Raw genomic sequence first — 21619 nt, forward strand, 5'->3', positions numbered from 1 at the left:
TGGGAAGGTTTCCAAGTGTAAAACAACTTTTCGCCATCAATTAGTACAGTAGAAATATGGGTTGCTGAATTTAAACGTGGCCGTACAAGCTGTGAAGACGATCCACGTCAAGGACGTTAAAGAACAGCAACAACATCAGAACTCATACAAAAATTCAGGATGTGGTATAGAAACATAGTCGAGTGACTGAAAGAGATTTAGTAGAAGCCCGAGGTATCTCAATGAAGTTTTGGGTTTTAGGAACAAAAAACATTCGAATGCGACTTTCTCAGCAACATTTAGAGCGTTTTCGAAGGGATAAAGTGGATTTTGTGCGTTGATTCTTAACTGTCGATGAGATTAGGATATATCACAAGGATCCTGAATCGGAACAATAACATAAAGAGCGATGTGAACCTGATTTTTCGTCTTCGACACGAGTTCGTGTCCCAAAATTGGCCAATAAGGTTCTAGCATCAGTTTTTTGGGATGCGAAAGAAATTTCGCTTGTGGTTTACTCATAAACTGGTAAAAGAATAAATTCTGAATATTATTATCACCTATTAGACCAGCTGAAGGAAAAATTTCGTGGAAAAATATTCAGATTGCATAGGAAAAAAATCTTTATCATCAGGACAATTCGCCGTGTCACAAGAGCATTTTGGCAATGGCTAAAACCCATGAAATAAAGTTCGAATTGTTGGGGCATCTACAGCATTCAGCAGATTTGGACCCAAGCGACTTCTATCTGTTTCCAGATCTAAAAAGCGTATTTCATCAAATGATGAGGTCATAGGAGCTGTGGAAGCGTTTTCGTATTTTGCAGCCCTTCCAGATTCTCACTATAGGGATGGAATTCATAAATTGGAATCTCTTTGGGACAAGTGTATTGATATACAGGGCGACTATTATGTATAATGAGGAGTATTTCAAAGTGTTTTTCTTATCGAAAAGCAAAACTTGTTGAACAACCTAGTATTAACGATAGTTAGGAATATACGAGGTGTGGCTATTAAATGATCAGGCAGACGGTGCTACATTGAAGCAGTAAAAAAAGACGCTTGCTGAAGAACCAGAAAGGCCAGAAAACTTCCAACACTATTACGAATAACGAAATATTCGTGTGGAGTGTAGTAGGCATAAGGGCGGGTAGTACTCGTATATTGAAGATGCTAATAAGTAAATATGCATGTCCCGTTATTTAATAGCCATATTTTGAAGCTTTTTATTCACAAAGATGTTTTTTTATTGATTTTATTCTGCTCGCTGAAGACACAATGCACAAAATGCCAAGGTACTGTTAATCAAGAGACGGTTAACCGGCTCTCAGCGATTTTGAAGACATCAGCTGATTTGCTGACGCAACTGGGGTTATGGCCGCAGTTTGTTTACGAAAAAACTGAGATTGTGATAGTGATATACGAAAAAATCATCATCTGAACAACGACTGATTGGGTGAGTGTGTGAATACGTGTGAAGATTAGGTTAGGTTGAAGCGGCTGTCCACTGCGAGACACACTCAGGCTCATAGCCCATTGTGACGCCGCGTGAGGAACTTGTCCTTATCTCTCCTAAAAGCAGTGTGTACTTTTCAAAAATTTCAGAAGATCCCTGATTTCAACGAGAGAATACGTGTGAAAAGAGCGTGCAGAATTCTGCTGCTGATTCCCCGATGACGAAAGTCATTTTCACAAGTTATTTTCACAATTTTGATGCGAATGACCAAACTTTGTAATTCATCAATCTTGTGTTGAAGAGTACAGCTGAGGTGCTGAGTCTTGAGAGCCTCATGAGCTGATGAGAGCATGAGTTTAGTTGGACGAAGGCAATATTTCATAGTTAGTGGAGCCGTAGCCATAAGGCAATGGCTGTGCGCATAACCATAGCTGCACCATTGCAGCATTTGTCGACTAGTTATGGTGTAACCATGAAGAGCTGATATTGAGGTAGAATTAATGACAACATTTGAATTTTGTCATAAAAACACGCATAATTTCCACTGAGTCAATTAATTTTTTGCCGTTCATTGCTAATATTCAAATTTTTATAGCAAACATCAAAACAAATGTAAAGTGTTTCATAGCTGCTTACGGTTACGGGGGAAATACCAAAATTTAATAGATGCATACGGCTACGGTTATGGATACGGCGCTATGTTGTGGCACCTATAATAGTTTACAGTGATGTCCATATATTTGATCAGAACAGCTGATTGCTAATGATTGCGGATATGCGTAAGGTACGGCACCACTAATCGCAGCTTAAGGCTGTTGAGACAGTAATCAATCACATTTACGTTGCTTGACGCTTTCTGTCGAAAATTCGGTTTAGGTGTTAAAAGAAAACTTAAAATATCTTACGCTAAATTCTCATTTATGAAAAGTTAATAAAATACTATATAAATAACAGTACTTTTACAATACTATTTTTTTGTTTGTTAGTCTTTTAATAATGCGATGAATTGAGAGCAAGTGAGTTAGGGGCTAGAGGGGAGAATTATGTTGTTAGTTGTTAGTAAAAAAGAAGTATAGGAAGGTACAAAATGAATTGACTGCAAATGAAAGCAAAACATTTGAAATATACAATTTTTACGTTTTCATCAAATTAAGTAAAATTCAAAAATCGAAATCGAAATCGATATGGAAATATGAAAGTGGAAATGGAAATTCACAATCGAATTCATAAGTCAAATAGAAATTTGTATTTGAGATAAAATTCAATTCATCAGATTATTACAATAATACACGCTAACGATTACATACAACTTGACGACAGTACTTTACGATTAATTAAAAAAATAATAAATATATATGAATATATACACACAATAAACACCAAACGCCAATTGAATTTCAATTTTAGTTTTATGTATGGTATTTTATGATATTTATTGTTTTTATTTTATTTTATTACAATCCAAATGTTTAAAAATATAGAAAGAGAATAGATAGAGAGAGATCGATATTTGGTAATGAAGTTACGACGAGTAGTTACTTGAAGAAAAAATTAAAATAAAATCGTAAATACGATATAGAAATGTGTACGCTTCAACACGTCACTATCGATGAGAGTAGAAATAATTTTCATTTCGGTTATACTAACGAACGTAAAAAGTATGTTTTTTAATTCTTCTTTACAATAGATAATTACAATAATAATAACAACACAACAAACACAAAGCGTGCAACATGAGAAATGAGTTATTCAATCTGAAACTGCTGGAATGAAATCAAAACCAAAGTTTCGCCGAGGAAAAAAAGAGATAGAAAGAATTTGAGAGAGATGTAACGCAAATTCGAAAGTAGTTAAGTACATTGTAATGAAACTAATGCAATTAACAGTACTCAATAAAAATTATAAAAAATTTTTTTTTTTTGTAATTTCAATTTTAAATAAAATTTTAGGCTTTTTTGATAATTTTTATAATTTAAAATGAGTTGTGATCTTTCAAGTGTGAGGCAAGGAATTAATCAAAATTACACCGCAATATTTGAGTGAAAATGAATAATTGAGAAATGGCTGCTAGTAATTTTAATGTAGCATTAGTAAATGAATAAATTTAATCTATGCACGCACAGTGGGTGTCATTGCAAATCGTACAACAATTTTTTCATTGCAAATATTTTTCATATTTGGCCCATTTTTTGTTAGTTCATTACAATAAAATAATAATAATAAAAATAAAATAGAAGTGAGATACCCTCCATACAACAGCAATATTTTATAATTCTATATAAAATAACAGAATAAAAAAAATAAAAACACTAAACACAAAAGTGCCAACACGACTTGCAGTTCAAAGTTGCCATCGTGCTTGGCGAAATTGGACCACGTCTCGCGCGATATGCGAGGAGCAGAGTGGCGTGGGAATAATTATAAAAATTATAAAATAAAGTACTAATAATAAATATAATAAAAAATAAAAGTCTCAAACCTTTCCGAAAAATTAAAAAAAATCGATAAAGTCCTAAAAATTTTAAACAAATTTGTTTGGAATATTTTTGAGTACACAATCTGACCAAAAGTGGTGTTAAATTACACATCGCTACAACTTATCCATATTTTAGAGCCACTTATGAGGCTTCTGCCTGTGCCTTTAACACATTCTCTCCATACAAGGCAGTAAGCATTAAGATTTAATTGAGAAAATGCGCAGGACTGTTATTTAAAAATTTTATAACTTTTAAACTGTTAACAGATATAAACCATATAAAATATAAAATTGAGTGGACTATTAAATTGCATACCCAAAAAAAAAAAACAACAAAAAAAAAATATAAAAATTTTAAAAATCTGAAATTCTAAAATTTTGTAGTTTTGATAAATTAATATTGATTTTTCATTTTTACTTGAAGGCTTCAGACTCTCATTTATATTTTTTTGTTATAATAATTGTTATATATTAAATATTATAATTATTAAAAAAATCCTTGAAAATATTGTAAAAACAATTTGCTGTACGTTTTGGACACCCACGGCATTAAAAAAACAAAACCAAGTTAACTGAAATCAATAAAAATAAAATGAGTTGCGAGTCATTGTGGTGTAATTTTAATTAATGCTCATTTAATTAGTTAATAGGGTTTTTAAGCAGGATTGGGCTAGGAGGGTTAATGTTTAATAGAAATTCTGATAATTTCTTTTTTTAATTGTAGTAATTCAAATTTTTTTGAATTCGTAAAAATGTATATTTTTTTTAACTAACTGTTACTTTCTAATTGTTTTTTAACTTTATTTTAATTTGAAAAAAAAAAAAAAAAATTGTTTTCAAATTGTATTCACTAATCAACCAGTTGGTAATACAAAAAAAAATTGCTCTTAGTAATTCAAAATTTTTTGAATTCGTAAAAATATTTTTTTATATAAACGGTTTTTTTTATCAATTTTATTAATATGGAAAAATTGTTTTGCAGTCATAAAAATATTTGGTCTTTTTATTTTATTTTATTTTATTTTTTTTAACTCTATTTTAATTTGAATAAATTTTTTTCTTCAAATTGTGCTCACGAATCGACCAGTTATTAATATAAAAAAATGCTTTTAGTAATTCAAAAGTTTTTTAAATTCATAAAAATATTTTTGTCTAGTTTTTTTAGCTTTATTTAATTTTTTTTTAAATTTTTTTAATTCATAAAAATATCAAAATATTTATAAAAATATTAACATTTTTTGAATTCATAAAAATATATATTTTTTTTAAACTTGTTTTTAGTAATTCAAAAATTTTTTAATCAATAAAAATATTTTTAAACTTTTTATTGTAATTTTGTCTCTTCAAATTGTGTTCGCAATTAACCATTTAATAATTAATATGAAAAAAATAAATCTATTTTTTAATTTTGCTTATTTGGTTATCGATTTGTATAAAATCTGCTTTTAAAATTTTGAAATGATTGCCATCTGTTTTGCTACCTGGAAATAAAAATTTTTTACAGTTCATTTTCTAATTAAGTGGTTTTGTTTGTTTGTATTTGCTAACTTTCTATTTAATCTTTATTACGTTGCTTTTGAAGCGTTAATTGTTTTCTAATTGTGTAGCTCAGTTAGTTTCAATTCTTTGATATGTAAATGATTTTTTTTTTGTTTTTTGTGTTTTTTTTTTTTGGGTGATATGTATATGTGTGGGCTAATTCGGCTACCGCCAGTGTATTTAGTGGCATTTTTCTATTTTATTTCTTTGTCACGTATTTGCTTGCGCACTAGACGCTATGCTGTTGGGCGGGTGCGTGGCTAGTGGGGCTGCGTGCAGGGAGTGTGCAGTTTTTACAACGGCGCCAATTCGATTCTAAATTTCCGCTTGTTGTTGGTGTTCGCTGTGTGCGCATGCAAATGTAATGGTGGGTGATTCAGGGAGCTTAGGTGGACGCATTTGCGTAGGTGGACGTTGGGGTTGTGTTTTTGGAGTTTAGTAATTTGAATTTTCTGCTTTTATTTTTGTTGTCTGATTGTTAGAGTAGGCTAATTTGATAATGGGTTTCTTTAATTAGTGGTTTAGAATTTTTTGAATGTTTTCAAATGTTTGATTGATTGTTTTTTGTGGGTTTTTGCACTGCAGTAAAAATCAAAATAAAATTTCACACACGTTTTTGTTTGAAGCAAACAAAAAAGAAATTGCAGTTTCAAATATTTATTTATTGTACAATAAAATAGTATTGCTTTGAACGCATTTTTGCGTATTTTTTTTTTTTTGTTTTGGTGAAATAAATAATTTTGAGTAGCAACAATTTTATTTGATAATATGGATGAGCCGCAAAGGAAAACGAAAATACACTGAAAGTAAAGTAACTGAGTTTTAGTAGCTTAGTATACCTTTCATATATGTAACTATTTTTTTGTTTTCAAGTAAATTTTTTTTTTTTTGATTTTACTGAAATTTGTTAATTTTTCTTTTTCAATGAATTTATTTTTCCTGTGTTTTGCAGAAATTTCATTTTGATTTGGTGTTTATTTGCTAAAAGTTCTTTTGTATAATTAAAAACAAAAAACAAAAAATAAAAAAATTAAATAAACTTTTTTTATGATTGTATGCTTATTAATATTTTCTATAATTAAAAAATAAATTAAAATTAATTTTGTCGCTAGTTATTTCTTGTATTTAATTTATCATTTTCCGTATAAACGACTTATAAACTTAAAGATTTTTGGTTAAATTTTCTCACCTTCGACCCCTCTCATTTTTTAACGTGCCCCCATATTTGGCTCTTGTTCCAATCAAGTCTATTATCTCAGGTATACAACTTGCAAAAATCGCCTGTGTTCAGTGTGAGAAATGAATTGATAGTGAAGAGTTTGAATAAAATTTTTTTTTCATAAATTTTTGGGTTTTTGTTTTTTTGGTTTAGTTATTTTTTTATTTTGTTAACGCTGGACGCTGAAAACGAAAATTTATTTGTTTATGCGTTATTTTTTTTTAATAATTTGAATTTTTTTACATATTTGTTTTTTGTTTTTTTGTTTTTATAAATATTTGGAATCCAGTACTACTGGCAGCGCTCTAAGTCCCTGGCTAAATCAATCAATGCTCCATTCAATTAGGACGCGACATTGTACAACGTGCAGAGAAGTCCATACCAAATGTTGTTTCTTTAATTGTTTTAAAATGTGTAAAAAAATATACAAAACTAAATTCGTTATTTTCAAACAAAAAAGTTTTGAAGCTTAAACTAATTTTCAGCAATTCATACATTACCATTGAAATATATTGAATTGGGGTTTTGTTCTCACGCTGCGTAAAGCCTATCGGAGGTTGTTAAATTTCATCCATAAAAACTTTTTTTTTTAATTCCTTATACCAGCTGTTTCTTCTTGGCATGCTGCTAGGAGAAATATAAGAACTACAGCGCAATGGCAGACTTCACAGGCCCAAAAGGGGACATACCCTACCGTCGGATATAGGAGGGGCTTAGTGGATTAAAGCCCCAAGAAAGAGAAGATTTTACATGCAGATATGGGGCACTGTCTTGTTGGTGCTCACAAATCGAACACTCAATATAGATGAGAAATATTATTGTAATTAAAAATCTATCAGAGTGCCGTCACTGGTAGAAATCAATTGAGCGCCACTGCATTATTGCGCTCTGCTAAATACACAGAATAATTTAAGGGGAGTGCTCACAAGTGGCATTTACCAGTATTGACTTAGATCAGTACGAAGCTCTCAGGAATTTGTACTGCTTAATCTCGATCGCCACGATAGGCACAGTGATACAATAAGGGGAGATAATTGGAGCAACCCTTTGAGTGCTTTCTAATGCTTCACGGCGCTTAACTTGTGCGGGCAGCTTGGCTGCTGTTAGTGATTTGTTTTGGTTTGTATATACATATGATGCTGTAAAGAGTCCCCAATTGATCTGTGGCCCTGTATAGTGGCTGCTATTTGCACTGTTACATTTGTAGAAGTTTCTGCTGCATCAGATTACTGCAAAAAACCGATAAACAACAAAGAAAAATACTAGGCTTGAGAGTAATTTAATATCACACAGCTTTGGAATTGTGTTTACTGACTGACAGCACGAAGGCTACTCGTTTATTTATACCAGCTGTTAACTATGGTCCCACCACTGTTAAAGGAATGACCTACAGTGCAATATTTTATTTTTGCTTTACACATAGACTTACAGGAAAAAGAGAGCACTTCAGAGTTAACTAGATATTTACAGAGCAGACAACATTTCTACCGGAGCTCGTAAAATGTTTGCTCAACATGCCGTTACACTTTTGATACTCCCGCAGCGAGAGCAATGTTAATAATTAATTTATGGTATTCAATAAAATTGAAATTTGTTTTTTTTTTCTTTATTTGAGCAGTTTGAAGAAACAAATTTATGGTCGTTTTCACAACTTTTTGTTAAAATTAAGCACGTAAGTTGAATGAAACTTTTCTGCGCTTCTGACCTATGTTAAATCCAAACGAATTGCCTTCTCTTTGGCACTTTACTCGTAAAAGCATTTGCCGCCTTTTTCGGCAAACACTTTTTGCTTAGTGTTCACTTTTATTCTTTAATTTAAAATTAAAATGGAATAAAATTGAATGGATTTGTTCATTCATAAAAGGTGGTGGCACTGGACCACAACAATATTTTGTAAACAGCTGATTTCGGCGTTATTCCTCATTTTGCGCTGCGGTTCATTAGAAATTAGAAAATGAAATCGAAAAATTGCTCTACTTGTGTGCTGGTGTTCACATTAGAAGAAGTTGAGAAAATTACCCTAAGTCTACTGTGGCAGTGCGCTTAGCCTTGATATTCAATGGAAAGATCAAGTGGAGAAGGAATTGGCTTCACTTGGCGTGTCGAACTGGCGCCGGTTAGCACGAAATGGAAACGACTGGCACGCTTCGTTAAATCTGCCCAAAGTCGCGTAAGCCACTATCAGTTAAAAAGACTGCTTCGCGCAACAGCTAAAAATTACTAAACAAAATTTCTCTAAAATGACTGAAACTGAATGTTTCACATTTCTCAACATTTAATAAATCGCCAGAAGGTTTGATTGAAAGAAAATTTACTTAAGGAAATATATTTAGGTGAGAACGAAAAGTAATATTTTTGCATGCCTTCGTTGAAATTGGTACTTATCCAGTTTAGCACTAAATTATCGGTGAGTTGATCCTCCCATCTATTGTTGATTCTTGAGAAAATATTTTGAATGTGAAATCTTTTGTAATACATATAGAATTGTACAGATTTTTGGTAAGAATTATTGAAGTGTTTCGCTAGTAAAAAAGAAAAAGAATAATAATAAAAATAATCGCAATGTAAATGTTCGAAGTTAAACTGAACTCAAGAACTGAATCAGAAGTAGTGGTCAGAAGTAGTATGGAAGTATTGATAATTGAGTATGCATATCCAACAGTTTTCAGAATACAAGTTAAAAAATGGTCATAACTGAGTAAATTTTTCTTTATATTTTACGCTAATTGCTAAAAATTTTGCACAAGAGGCGTTGATTTCTTGGGGAATGTGTTTGTTTTTTTGTTTTTTGGGTGGAGCTACCAAAAAAATTATTACCATTAAATGCCTTTATATAGACTACATCTAGATATACATATTCACAAAAAGATATATGCCTATTTAATTGCGTATAAATTTATAAAGTACATATTTACAACGGCATATGATGAAAAAATCTCTTAATTATAAATGCATCAAAAATGTTATAAAGAAAAAAAAATGCCTACATGAAATCAACTACATATTAAAATTGTCGTTAATGGCGCGTTGCTAAAAGTCTAACAATTTTTGAACTCTACTTAGTTTTTAAATAGCTTTGCAAATGTGTTTTCTTCTTAGGCTGAGGTTTTGTGGCACAAAAATTATGTTTAACTTGTTTTTTATTCTACACGTAGTAAATGAATGGCGATTTCAAAAAATATTAGAAAAAGAGAAAAATACTTGTTGTTTTTAATTTGTCGTAATTACGGCTACACCTATCAATAAACTCAATAAGTTGTTTTGGTAGGCAGCTAAAATGTGCAACTTTAGTATGACCCAAATACTTGATTGCTCATAAAAATTGTATTTTCCGAAAAGCGCTAAATTTTTAAACTAGAATTCTAGAAACCAACGACTACCCAACAAATTTGTGATAATTTGTGAAACGTGAAAGATTGAACTAATACTGGGTGCACTAAATGTGAGTGTGTGCAGTTGGCATTGATGGTTGTTGTTGGTAATGACCTACATATACACACATATACTGTGAAAAATCTGTGGATATGTAGTAGGTATGTAAGTTATCTAGTTGATGAATACAGTTGGTACAGCAGGAATATCGCAGGAGTCTCAGGATTTAATTGGATATTTTAGGGTTACAATTGATGAGGGGAAAATTGAAGTTTCGGAAAGCTCTGCATGTTCTGTAAAGCTAAATATTTTGTATTATTTGTTTTTTAGTTTAACGAAAGAGAGTGAAAATATTTTAATTTCATTATTGCTTTTATTTGTATTATAGTGTAAGCTTTTTCTGTTAAGCACATTTTGTTTTTCGCCTGACTTTTTCTATGCGTGGCTGCGGCATTTAGTACGAACCAGAACGAACGAACGAATGAACGAACGGTGCAAGCAATAAAATTTAACTCATTAAAAATATTTGAAATAATTTTTACACAATTTGTTTTTTTTTTTCTTTTTAATTTTTTTATTTTACATGAAAATATATTCAATAAATAATTGCTATATATGTAAGTATATTTCAACGGTGTAATACGACTGCGTTAAGTAATAGAATGCAAAGCTACAGCATCATCAAACTATAAAAAACTTGTGAAAATTTACTTATACGCAAGGAATTGTGATAGTGGACGTATTTAATGAAAAAAACGAGACTTTACTTCAAACATTTTTTTAAATAATTTGAATTATGTATGTTAGTAAAAAATTGAAAGACAATAAGTTAAGGTAATTAAAATTTGCGCTGAACAACACTAAAAACCTCTGCTTGACAAGGCGATAGTAAACTCAAAAAAACAAACGAAAGAAGGAAGAAACTGAATTCTTTAAAAGAAAAAAATATGTATAAATATAGGCGTATGCTATTAATAAAAGTATAAATATTAGCATATTAATATGAATAAATTAAAAAGAAACACAAAAGTAATAATTGCAGCAATTTCTTTTAAGCTAAAATAGACTTTTGATTTCTTTCTTTCTCGCTGCGTTCTCTTGCAAGATTTGTAGATTTTAGTTCAGATTTGCTAATTTTTCGAGTCAGTTATTAAATACGAGTATGTGTTAGTAGTTCATATGGCAAAGAGTTTAAGTGGAAACATTTTTTGATAACAGAATTATTTGTGCTAAGTTAAAAAGAGTGCCGGCGAAACAGTAGCAACGCAGAAAATTTTACGAAGTACGTTTGGGGGGCAATTAAAATGTAAACAAAAAAATCGTTGTTGTTGTTGTTGTTGCTGCTGCAATTATGGTTGTTGTTGTGGTGGTGGTGGTTGTTGGTGTTTATACAGCTGTTGTTGCTGCAGCTGATGTTGAGTTTATTGTTGTTCATACAGCTGTTGTTGTTGTTGTTTTTGTTGTTACTAATACAGCCGTTGTTTTTGTTGTTGTTGTTGTCGCGGCTTTTGTTGTTGTTGTTGTTCATACAACTGTTTATGTTGTTGTTGTTGCTACATTTGTTTTCTTGTTGTTGTAGCAGTGCATCACGCCCTGGTAGTACGCCGTAGTCACCGGTCGTCATCGCCTATTTCCACCAACGGTAGCCACAAGAAACGTGCAGCTTCGACGGTTGGGTCCAAAGGAAGAGGGGTGTTAGGTGAGTGGGTTCAAGGGAACATGTGGATAAGTGGTTAGTATCGTGCGATGTGCATTCACATGTCGGATATACATATGATCAGTATGTCGCGGTCGATTCTCCTTAGGTATCAGTTTAAACTGCTACAATATTCTGAGCGTAATAATGCCAAAGTAACCGGGGATCTCACAAGACAGTTCAAACTCTTCGTTTGCGATGGGTGGTCGGGAGTTTAGGAAGGTGGTAAGAGCCTCGTTATTTAATGCCTGCCGTTTCATGTCTGTCTATGAAGTGTCTGGCCCAGTTGTTGTTGAAGAAATGCCTCCTGACTCGCCTGGGAGGCCTGTTGTGTGTGTTACTGCGATAGCAACTAAACAGAAGTTATTTTCTGAGTGTCTCTTTAATAGGGAGCATAGAAGCCCCGTTGTTGAAATGTTGCAAAGGAGACATCAGGAGGCATCCCGTGACCAGTATTCTGACAAGTCTGAAGCTTAATCCAGTGCGAATCACTACCAATCAGGGACCAAACGGGCGCAATGTAATTCAGAACTGATTATTATTATTATTTCCTCTGGCTCCAGGGAGATCAAAGGAAAAAATAAGCAAAGATATTTTTCAGAACTGATGTCGCCAGCAATTTTTGTTTTTTACGGAAAAATATTCGCCTATATTCGGAAACCGATTGTGTTGATTCGATGTGGGCATAAAGGGAAAAGAAAATTTCTGCATCGCTGCAAAGCTTTTTTAAATGTAGTTTATAAAATTAACAACGGCAGCGAAAATGACATAATTTGCTATTGCTTATGGTAACTAAATATTTCATCAAATAGAATAACCTATAAAATTCATTATTAGCTTTATTAACTTTTTATTTTGCACAGTCAGTCTACATATAAAAATTTGTCGCCGAAATGTTTCTTTTTTTCTGTGATAAATAATAAAGTAAATACTTCTTCTAATTTTAACTGTTATTAATTTTGCATTTATTGGACTATACTACCTTTTATTTTAATTGTATTTTAACGGAGGAAGTAAAAACCGTTGATTAAATTTTTTGGCAGCCACTCATAGAACTTCTTCCGAAACGAATGCAGCAGTCGATTTTTTTAAACAACTATTTAATGATACAATAATAAAAAATCTATAATCCAAAAAAAATTGTGTTCTTAGAAGTCCTCAGTTTTAATTCTGACGATCAAATTACACAAAGTGTTTATTTACACGAAAAAAAAATAAGTATGAGTAAGCGACCGTAGTAGCCGAGTGTGTTTAGTGTGGCTTGCCAGGAGTAACTCCTGCCAAACATTGAATAAAAATAAGAGAATTGCACAAATTTAACAAAATTAGGGACCCAAAATAAGCGTTACGTGGGAGTTACAAATTGAAAACGTTGCACGAATATAGAAGTTTAACGGAAAAGTTGCTTCACAACAGTTAGTAGATGAGAAATAATTGTTATTTTTGCCGCTTAGAGTTATTTTACAATGTTTATTTTTTGGTGGAAACCATTTTGGGATCATCAAGAAAAAGTCAAAAACAAAAATCGGAAAAATTCAAAGTCTTTTGAAGACTGGTTGGCGAGTTGCAACTTATATGCAAATTAACATTATTAATTATTATTATTAAACTTTAAAGCGAATAAAATAGCATTCAATAAATAATCGAACCATTCTCATTTCATAGATAAGACAAGTCCGGTGTACTCTTGGCACAGAAGTAATATTCCTCTATAGAAGTAATTTAATAGGTTTGACGAAAAAATGGTGTGAAAACCTTGTAAGCCCTGGGCCAAATTTTGGCGAAAAATATTATTTTTGAAATGCCATTCGAGATTGAAAAATCTTAAGACCCTTTACCAAATACGGCACCTGAACTATTTGATGTGACATCAAAGAACGAACGAAGTTGGAAATTTATGCGTAATGAAAAATCTATATCTACCATACATATATGTTTGTATAAAAATCTTGTTTATGTATATAAACTATAAAATATATAAACTTCTTTTATCTTCCTTCAAATATTTTGTGCTACTGGGTAACTCGTGGCAATAACGCAAGCCTTGAATAACAACTTAAATGGCATAAGCAATAATTAATTGGCAAACTATTTAAGCAAATAAAAAATAAAAACTAAGAAATTAAAATAAAAAATAAAGAGAACACCGATACAGAAAGAAAATTATAATTTATGGCAAATTTTAATATCGAATTGTGTTTAGGTTGCAGTAAGTCCTACGTTTCGGTATTAGTGTTGGAGCTTTTAACATAACAACATTATTATTTAGTAGTCATTACGTAAAAGCGCCACGTGTTCCTGTTGTTAATATTGAGTCAGTCATAGTAAACATATCTTTAGTGTCAATTTGTGCATGCTAAATGTTATGACAGCTGTTTAATATGCATCCAGCTCTGCTGCAGGTTGTGTTCATTTTATATAGAAATAAACTCATAATTTAAAATTTTTTCATTCCAATAATAATTCACAAAATTATTTTCCTGTGCACCGAATTAGTTGATGGATAGATATTTGTTGATATTTAGATAGAGAACTAGCAGCCAAAATGGGCAGGCAAAGGACAGAATATTAACCCTGGGCAAACCGCTGTTCGAGAGTCTCGAACAACTGTCTGGCTGATGTCAACAACCTAATAAGGTTCCTGAACCGTACAGACTGGATATACCCTATGATCAAAAAGTACCGAAAATGTTTAATTGACTTCGATTACCAAGGCGTGGTGCACCATAAGTACCTTCCATCGGGCCAGACAGTCAATAAAGAATATTATTTATCCGTTTTGAAGCGTTCGGGAGATGCTGTACGTCGCAAAGGGCAGGAAACGCGCCATCGCACCGAGCCCAAATTGTGCTGGATTATTTGACCAAACACCAAGTATCCGTATTCACCAGATATGGCCCCGTGCGACTACTTTTTGTTTCTCAAGCTGAAGTTACCACTTCGTGGAAGGAGATTTCAGTCTATAGAGGAGATCAAAGAGAATGCGACGAAAGAGTTGAAGGCCATCCCATCATCGGCATACCAGGGGTGCATGGAGGACTGGGTTAAACGTTGGCACATGTGTGTTGCTTCAGACGGGTCATATTTTGAAGGAGATAAAATCAATTTGCCTGAAATTTAACTCTGTTTTATTTTATTTTAACATTCCCGTTACTTTCAGATCATAGGGTATATAATCATGCTGTAAATAACCGTCACAAATTGCTAACGAGGATGTGGCAACAGAATGGTGCGAAAGCTCTAGTTCGATTCTGGACCAATCACCACTTAAATCAACCAACCCAACCAAAAGTAAGAATTTGAATTTGAGAGATCCGCCAATATTAGTAAATTCAACAAATTCAAGATACGAGGTGTGTTCAAAAAGCAAGGCAATTTTTAAATACCGCGGGCTACGTACATTCGATTTCCGATTGTTATTATTTCTTTTGTTGGTACACTCGTCTCGAAGATATGTTCAAGGTTTTAGCAATATTTAGTATTTTTAGTTTGTTTGTGAGGGGCATAAGTAAGACAACTGTTTTGCATAAAAAAATAAAATCATGCAAAGCGAAAAGGAAATGGCGCATACTAAAGGGTGCAACTGGGGAATTCCGATGTTTTTATTTTTCAGGTATTCAGATATTTCATGTCGACTCTTAATCGCATTGGGTGTTTGTGCGATTGTCAAATGTAGATAAATATGCGAAAATGAACGGAAAATCAAACTGATGTTAGCTTATAAAAAATATTTAAAATAGAGTGATATAAATAGCTGTGTGTAATCAACATCATTTGAGACCAACGAGCAAATATCGCAGGAAATGAAAATCACTCGGCGTTCGCTAAGCATTTATGGATGTGACAGAGTGAGTGCGTGTATTTTGCTTTCATACTATTATTTATAGCTGTGAGAGCGTAAGGAAGCAAAAGCCAGCCTTAATTAAAACGTGCGCTGCCAAAAATAAAAACGGAGCGAGTTTTGAAAAAATTGAAAAATGTAAAAGAAAAACAAAAAAGAAACGGCAGGAAAGTAAAAAATTTAAATAAATTAAATAAATCAAAATAAACGGATATTTTGTTTTATGTGAAAAATTTGGGAGCAGTAGAAGGTTTAGTTCTCATAATTTTACTTGTTTTTTTTGTTTTTAATTTTAAGCTTTGCAAAATATATTTTTATGCATGTGAAATTGAAAACAAAATATTCATGAAGCTTTTTACAAACCAAAACAAAACAACAATTTGCTTTACAGAAGCATTCGAGTTGTTTTTTTATGTAATTTTTTTTTTAACCAATTTTTAGGTACAAATACATGTAAATTTACACATTTAAAAAACCAAATGCAGCTTCTTTTAGTGCATTTATTTAGTTGTAAGAAAAAGTTGTTTACGCTGTTTTAGACACTCCTTGTAATGTAGCGCTTAGCCTAGCGCAGTTATTACCGCTTCGATACTACGTATTTTCGAATGGAGAACAAAATGTATGTATGTATAGCTAAACACTTAAGAAAAGTAGTAGAAACACATGCCGCCAAGAAACCAATGCCTTTCTCATGAACGCTGGAAGTTCTAACTAATTTTTTTTTTTTATATCATTTTTTTGTTGTTGCTAATACTGCAGTTTTGTAGAATTTTTGTTAAACATTTTATTAAGTTAAAGGAGAGTGCAAAATACATACAAAAATTGTTTATCAATCAAAAAATATGGTATAATTTTCTTATTTTTAAAAATTGTTTCTCCTTTTTCTTTTATTCACAAAAAATTGCGTTGGATTTGGATAAGCGTTTTAGGGGGGAAACAAATTTTGATTTTAAATTTGCGCATAAAGCTGCAACAGAGGATTTCTAATTGCTTTAAATATTAAAACTATTCTGTATTTTTTTGTTAATTTAAAATATATTTACATTTTTGAATTTATTAAATTTAAAATTCCACAAAGAATGTTTTTCGTTGACTGCCTAGCCGAATATACAATTCTCAGATATGAAGTATTCAGCGAAAGAGAAAGAAATCAAGAGTGTCAAAATAAATAGCAAACAGAAGTGATAATAAAATTAAATAAATATCTTTCAAAGAAAAAGTAAGAACTGAAATAATACCAGTAAAAAATTTTTTTTGAAAGAAAAAAGGAAAAATATTTAAAAAAATTCTAAATTCATTAAGCTAATTATTTGAGTAGAATATTCGTTTTTTGGGATTGTTCAGTTTATGAGAAACAATTCAATTCGAGTGAGTAAAATGTTTTTTTTTTTGTTTTTTGTTTACGTTGCATGTTAAAATAAAAAATTAATATTGTTTTGCAATATTATTTTTAATGCTTACTTAATTACTTATCACACTAAATAAGTAATGTTGTTGTTGTAATGCTAATTGTTTTTGTTGTATGGGTATTTGTTTATAAAATAGATATGTATTGGTATGTAGGTATAGAGTTGCGCTAGAGCGGTACAACGCAGTGGTTGGTGTACCTTTTTCTAGGATCCTTGCTATATGTTCCACCATATTTGCTTCTTTGCGCTGCCAGTTCAGTGATTTCTGGTATCCAACTAGCGAACACAGCCTAAAGTTAACACACATATACATTTATATATAAATATTTTTATGATTATATACAAATATTCACAGGGTAAGGGAGCAACAAAAATGGATTCATTTTCAGAGTATTTTTTTTTACAGAGACGCAGAACTATTGTGGCCAAAGTGGTAGATGGGTACGCGGATTATTTTTTTGTTTTTTTTTTTAAATATATTTTTTTAAATTTTGTTTTTCTTATTTTTTGTTTTTTTTTTTGTTTTAGGGGAGCAACAAAATTTTTTTTTTACCGAGACGTAGAATTATTGTGGCCAAAGTGGTAGATGGATATGCTGAATATTTTGGTTTTATTAATTAATTTTTTTTTACTTTACTTTTTTTTACTTTTTTTTGTTTTTATTTTTTTATGCTTTTTTTGTTTTAGGGTAGCAACAAAAATTTTTTTGTAACAGAGACGTAAAATTACTGTCGCCAAAATGGTAGATGGGTACGCTGATAATTTTGGTTTTATTTATTTATTTTATTTTGTTTATGTTTTTTTTTTTTCATTTTAAAAAATGTTTTTTATGTTTCAGGGGAGCAACACAGAGACACAGAATTACTGTGACCAAAGTGGTAGATGGGTGCCCTGATTACTTTTTTATTAATATAATTTATTTAAATTTGTTTTGTTCATTTTATTTTTATTTGTTGTTTTCATTTGATTTCTTTTTATTTTATTTCATTTTTTTTCATTTTATTTTACTTGGTTTTTTTTTTAATTGTTTTTATTATTTACTTTTTCTTTTTGCGCTGCCAATTTACTTTTGCATCACCGCTCGAAATGCGCGTTGTACTCAAAATACCTTGCGTCGGCAAGATTTTTACTGTTTTTCTCTGATAAAAAATAGTGCTACAGGATTACCAAATTATTTATTTTTCTTAAACTGTAACAAAAAAGTAATTTATTGCGGATTATTCCGTTTTTGTTGATAAGAGAGAGTTTTTATTCGCGCGGATTATTCCGTCGAATGATGCAAAAGGGTGAAATGGCCGCTTCAAAAACTGAAAATTCATTGCATATTTCTTGGCGTTTATGCAATTAGTAGCGACATATAATTTTGCATAATTTTGCTTTGATAAATATATATTATACTATATTTGTATGTACACCTACTCTTGCATATGAGTGTTTAGATTTTTTGCTTTTTTTTGGGGTTTTTTGTTTGTTTTAGTTTTGGTGGGCGCTGCAGACAGATTTACGCAGTGAACAAAATATACACAATATTCCTATTTATAAATTTACAAAACTAACGCACATACACACACAAATTGTTCACATTTCACGCACATACAAACACGAACTTTTTTGTTGTTGTTGTTTTGCTATCTATTGTATTTATAGTAGTTAATTACTTACAACTAATAGCTTCTCTTTGGAAAATTTATTAGAAGAAAAAATTGACTGACTAATTTCTTTTACGAGTAGACAAGAAAAAACAGTGTTTAAATACTTATTAGAGAAAAAGTTAGTTAATTTCTAAATCATTTTTACGCTGCAAATATTAATCATCGGTAACTCATAAGTAATCTATAAAGGCGCCGCTAAATCGTAGGTGCCTTTGGTGATTTTATATAAATTTTTCTTATAATATATACACAACTGCTTTACGAGTGTAGTAGTTACAGTGAAAAGCGCCTATTTATCTTGCAAGTAGCTATAGAAAAAAATCCTATTTAATTAAATGTGTGTAGTAGTAGTAGTAGTACTGAGCGAAGGACTAAAGAAACGAACTTCGTTTTTCTCAACTGTTACAAATATTTACGTGAATTTTAGTTTTAATACATTTCGAATATTTAGTACGAGTACTTACTGAAGAGAGTGAAATTTTAAAATTACTTAAAGATTTATATACAAAAACTAAGATTAGTTGCAAGGCAAGTTGGAGCGACAGTGTCGGAGAGAGCGAGAGCGCATAATAAAGAAAATGTTAGATATGAATCAGTGCGTATGAAATGAGTCGAGAGTGTGCCAAAGGAAATAGAAATAAAAATAAAAAGTTTAGTTTGCGTAAAATTATCACTTTGTGTCAGTTACAGTGCATAAATCGATAAATGAGCAGAATTTTCCTCATCCTACAATTCTGAGACTACCAAAAATATTATATTTACTCAAGGCGCAGTTTTCCAATGCGCGCGTAATTGTAAAACAAGTTTTAAACTGCCTTTGATGCCACAAGAGTAGAGTTTAAAGTAAGGAAATGCTAGCAAACAGCAAATGAAAAACTGCCCTCAGAGGTATTTAGCAAAAGACTACAGTTGATGATGAAATATATAATGGGCATGAAAAGTATTTACTCCGATGCTACGTCATATGGGGTATTCATATATACAAATAAAGTAATTTATAGTCGTGCACCTGACAACCGTTATTTTTCAGTGAGCGGCATAAAGTGACATAACCACAATAAACGTAAATACTTCATGTGAGCAAAGCTATTGGGCTTTGCCACCCTACACGTAAAAAGTCCCCTGGAATGGCAGTCATGAAATGGCTGCTGAAATATGCGCTTAAAAATACACAAGTAATGCTTTATATACGAAAAAGCCAAAATTGAGCTTAGCGGGACACAAACAAATGAATTTGTGCATTAACCAGAGAATGAAATCAGCAAATAATATCATAGTACCTCATCCAAACCCAGTTTAACCCATATTCTTCAAACTGTGACGTCGCATTCAAAAAGAGAGTGTATTGGAGTCTCCTCGGATTGGTCGCAGAAACTACAGGAGTGAGTAGATCATATCTCATACCTTTGCAGATGCCAGCGCAAGATCCAATGACCTGTGAGAACACCCGTGATCAAGTCAGTTTATCCCAAGTGAGGATTATGAGTTGTAAAAATCTCCTTTGATTATCATCATGATCATCAATTCCTATTGTCCCGAATAGAACTTAGTGCCTACTTTGATAATACCCACCCAGTAGGAGCCTCGTCTGCTGTAGCCCCATAATTTCGAATCAACTCCCGTCTCTTAGCTTTAGCTCTTCACTTGCTAACTTCTCTTTGATGGTGTGTTGTTCCATAGCAAGGAAGCGCTCGGATCTTAAGTGACGCTTGTTTGATCTCAGTTATACGCCTGTGTTCCAGGACTCATATGAGCCAGATGCGATTGTGCATTTCTAACAAATTCCATTTTTCAACGCACTCAAAGGCCATTGAGGACTTAACCTCACGGAATGACAACGCCTTAAGTGCCGTCTGACTGTCGCTCAGAATGGCAATTCGCTTATTCCGGAGGTTTATGTCTTAGTTGATCTCTGCATAAAGACATATGTCACACACTTCCCGTTTGGAAGATGCTGGGAAAACTGCCCATCGCTTCTTTTCACTTACTGATTTCTTAGTTCAGGAAAGTGGATTTTACGTTTCATAAAAGAGATTTTTAATTCAACTTGACGTAAATCCATTCCCCTAAATCGTTTCATTTTATTTCAAACTGGCATTTTTAACTTTAATAATTTAAAAACGAAACTAATGGGAAAAGTTAGTGGCAAATTTTCGACTGTGCCACACTTGTGGAACAATGGAACAAAAACACATTCGAGTGGGACTTTCTAGGAAACATTTAGAGCGTTTTCGAAAGCATAAAGTGGATTTTGTGCATCGATTCATTACTGTCGATGAGACTGGGGTATATCTCCATGGTTCTAAATCAAAACGATAGATAAAGAGCGAACCTGGTTCTTCGGCTTCGAAACGACCCTTTGTGTGCAGAAAACGGACAAGAAGATGTTAGTAGCAATTGTTTGAGAGGAGAAAGGAATTTTGTTTCTCGATTAGTTGCAAACTGGTAAAACAATAAATTCTGAATATTATTGTAACCTTTTAGATCAGCTGAAGGTATAAAATTTGATAAAAGACCCAGTTTGTATTAGAAAAAAAATTGTTCATAAAATTTATGAATTGTTAGAGCATCAACTGTGTTCACCAGACTTTGCCCCTAGCAGCTTCCATCTGTTTCCTGACCTAAAAAGTCACAAATTGTGTTTTTCTTATCGAACCGCAAAACTTATTGAACAACCTAGTATAGGCCAAAGTCACCAACTATTCATGCTATGTAAACATATTGCGAGCATTCAATTAAAACTGGGAGCAGGGAATGTGAGGTCAATGTAAATGAGGCCGAAAACACAATTATTCCGCCATCCCGTTAAGAGATCCCCGACATTTGCGAACAATGATGAAATTACGAAGAGACTGAATTGTCGCTCGGCTATCGGAGTCGGAGTAAATAAATATTTCTCTAAAGGTAGAAACATTTTTGCCTAACCAGACAGCTACTTCATTAATGACTAGAATTCAACTACATTGATTACGAAAACGAGT

General features: G+C 32.1%; 1 protein-coding gene across 1 annotated transcript in view; it reads right to left on the bottom strand.

Moving 5' to 3' along the window:
- The window catches only part of LOC129236084 (calcium-activated potassium channel slowpoke), a 282580-nt gene that overhangs the window by 139984 nt on the left and 120977 nt on the right, over window positions 1-21619 (bottom strand). Inside the window, exon 7 of the mRNA XM_054870285.1 lies at window positions 17185-17276. Coding sequence (XP_054726260.1) covers window positions 17185-17276 — 92 coding nt within the window. The remainder of the gene's footprint in view (window positions 1-17184; window positions 17277-21619) is intronic.

Source organism: Anastrepha obliqua, chromosome 1 (genome assembly GCF_027943255.1).
Source record: "Anastrepha obliqua isolate idAnaObli1 chromosome 1, idAnaObli1_1.0, whole genome shotgun sequence".
NCBI classification, from domain to species: Eukaryota; Metazoa; Arthropoda; class Insecta; order Diptera; family Tephritidae; genus Anastrepha; species Anastrepha obliqua.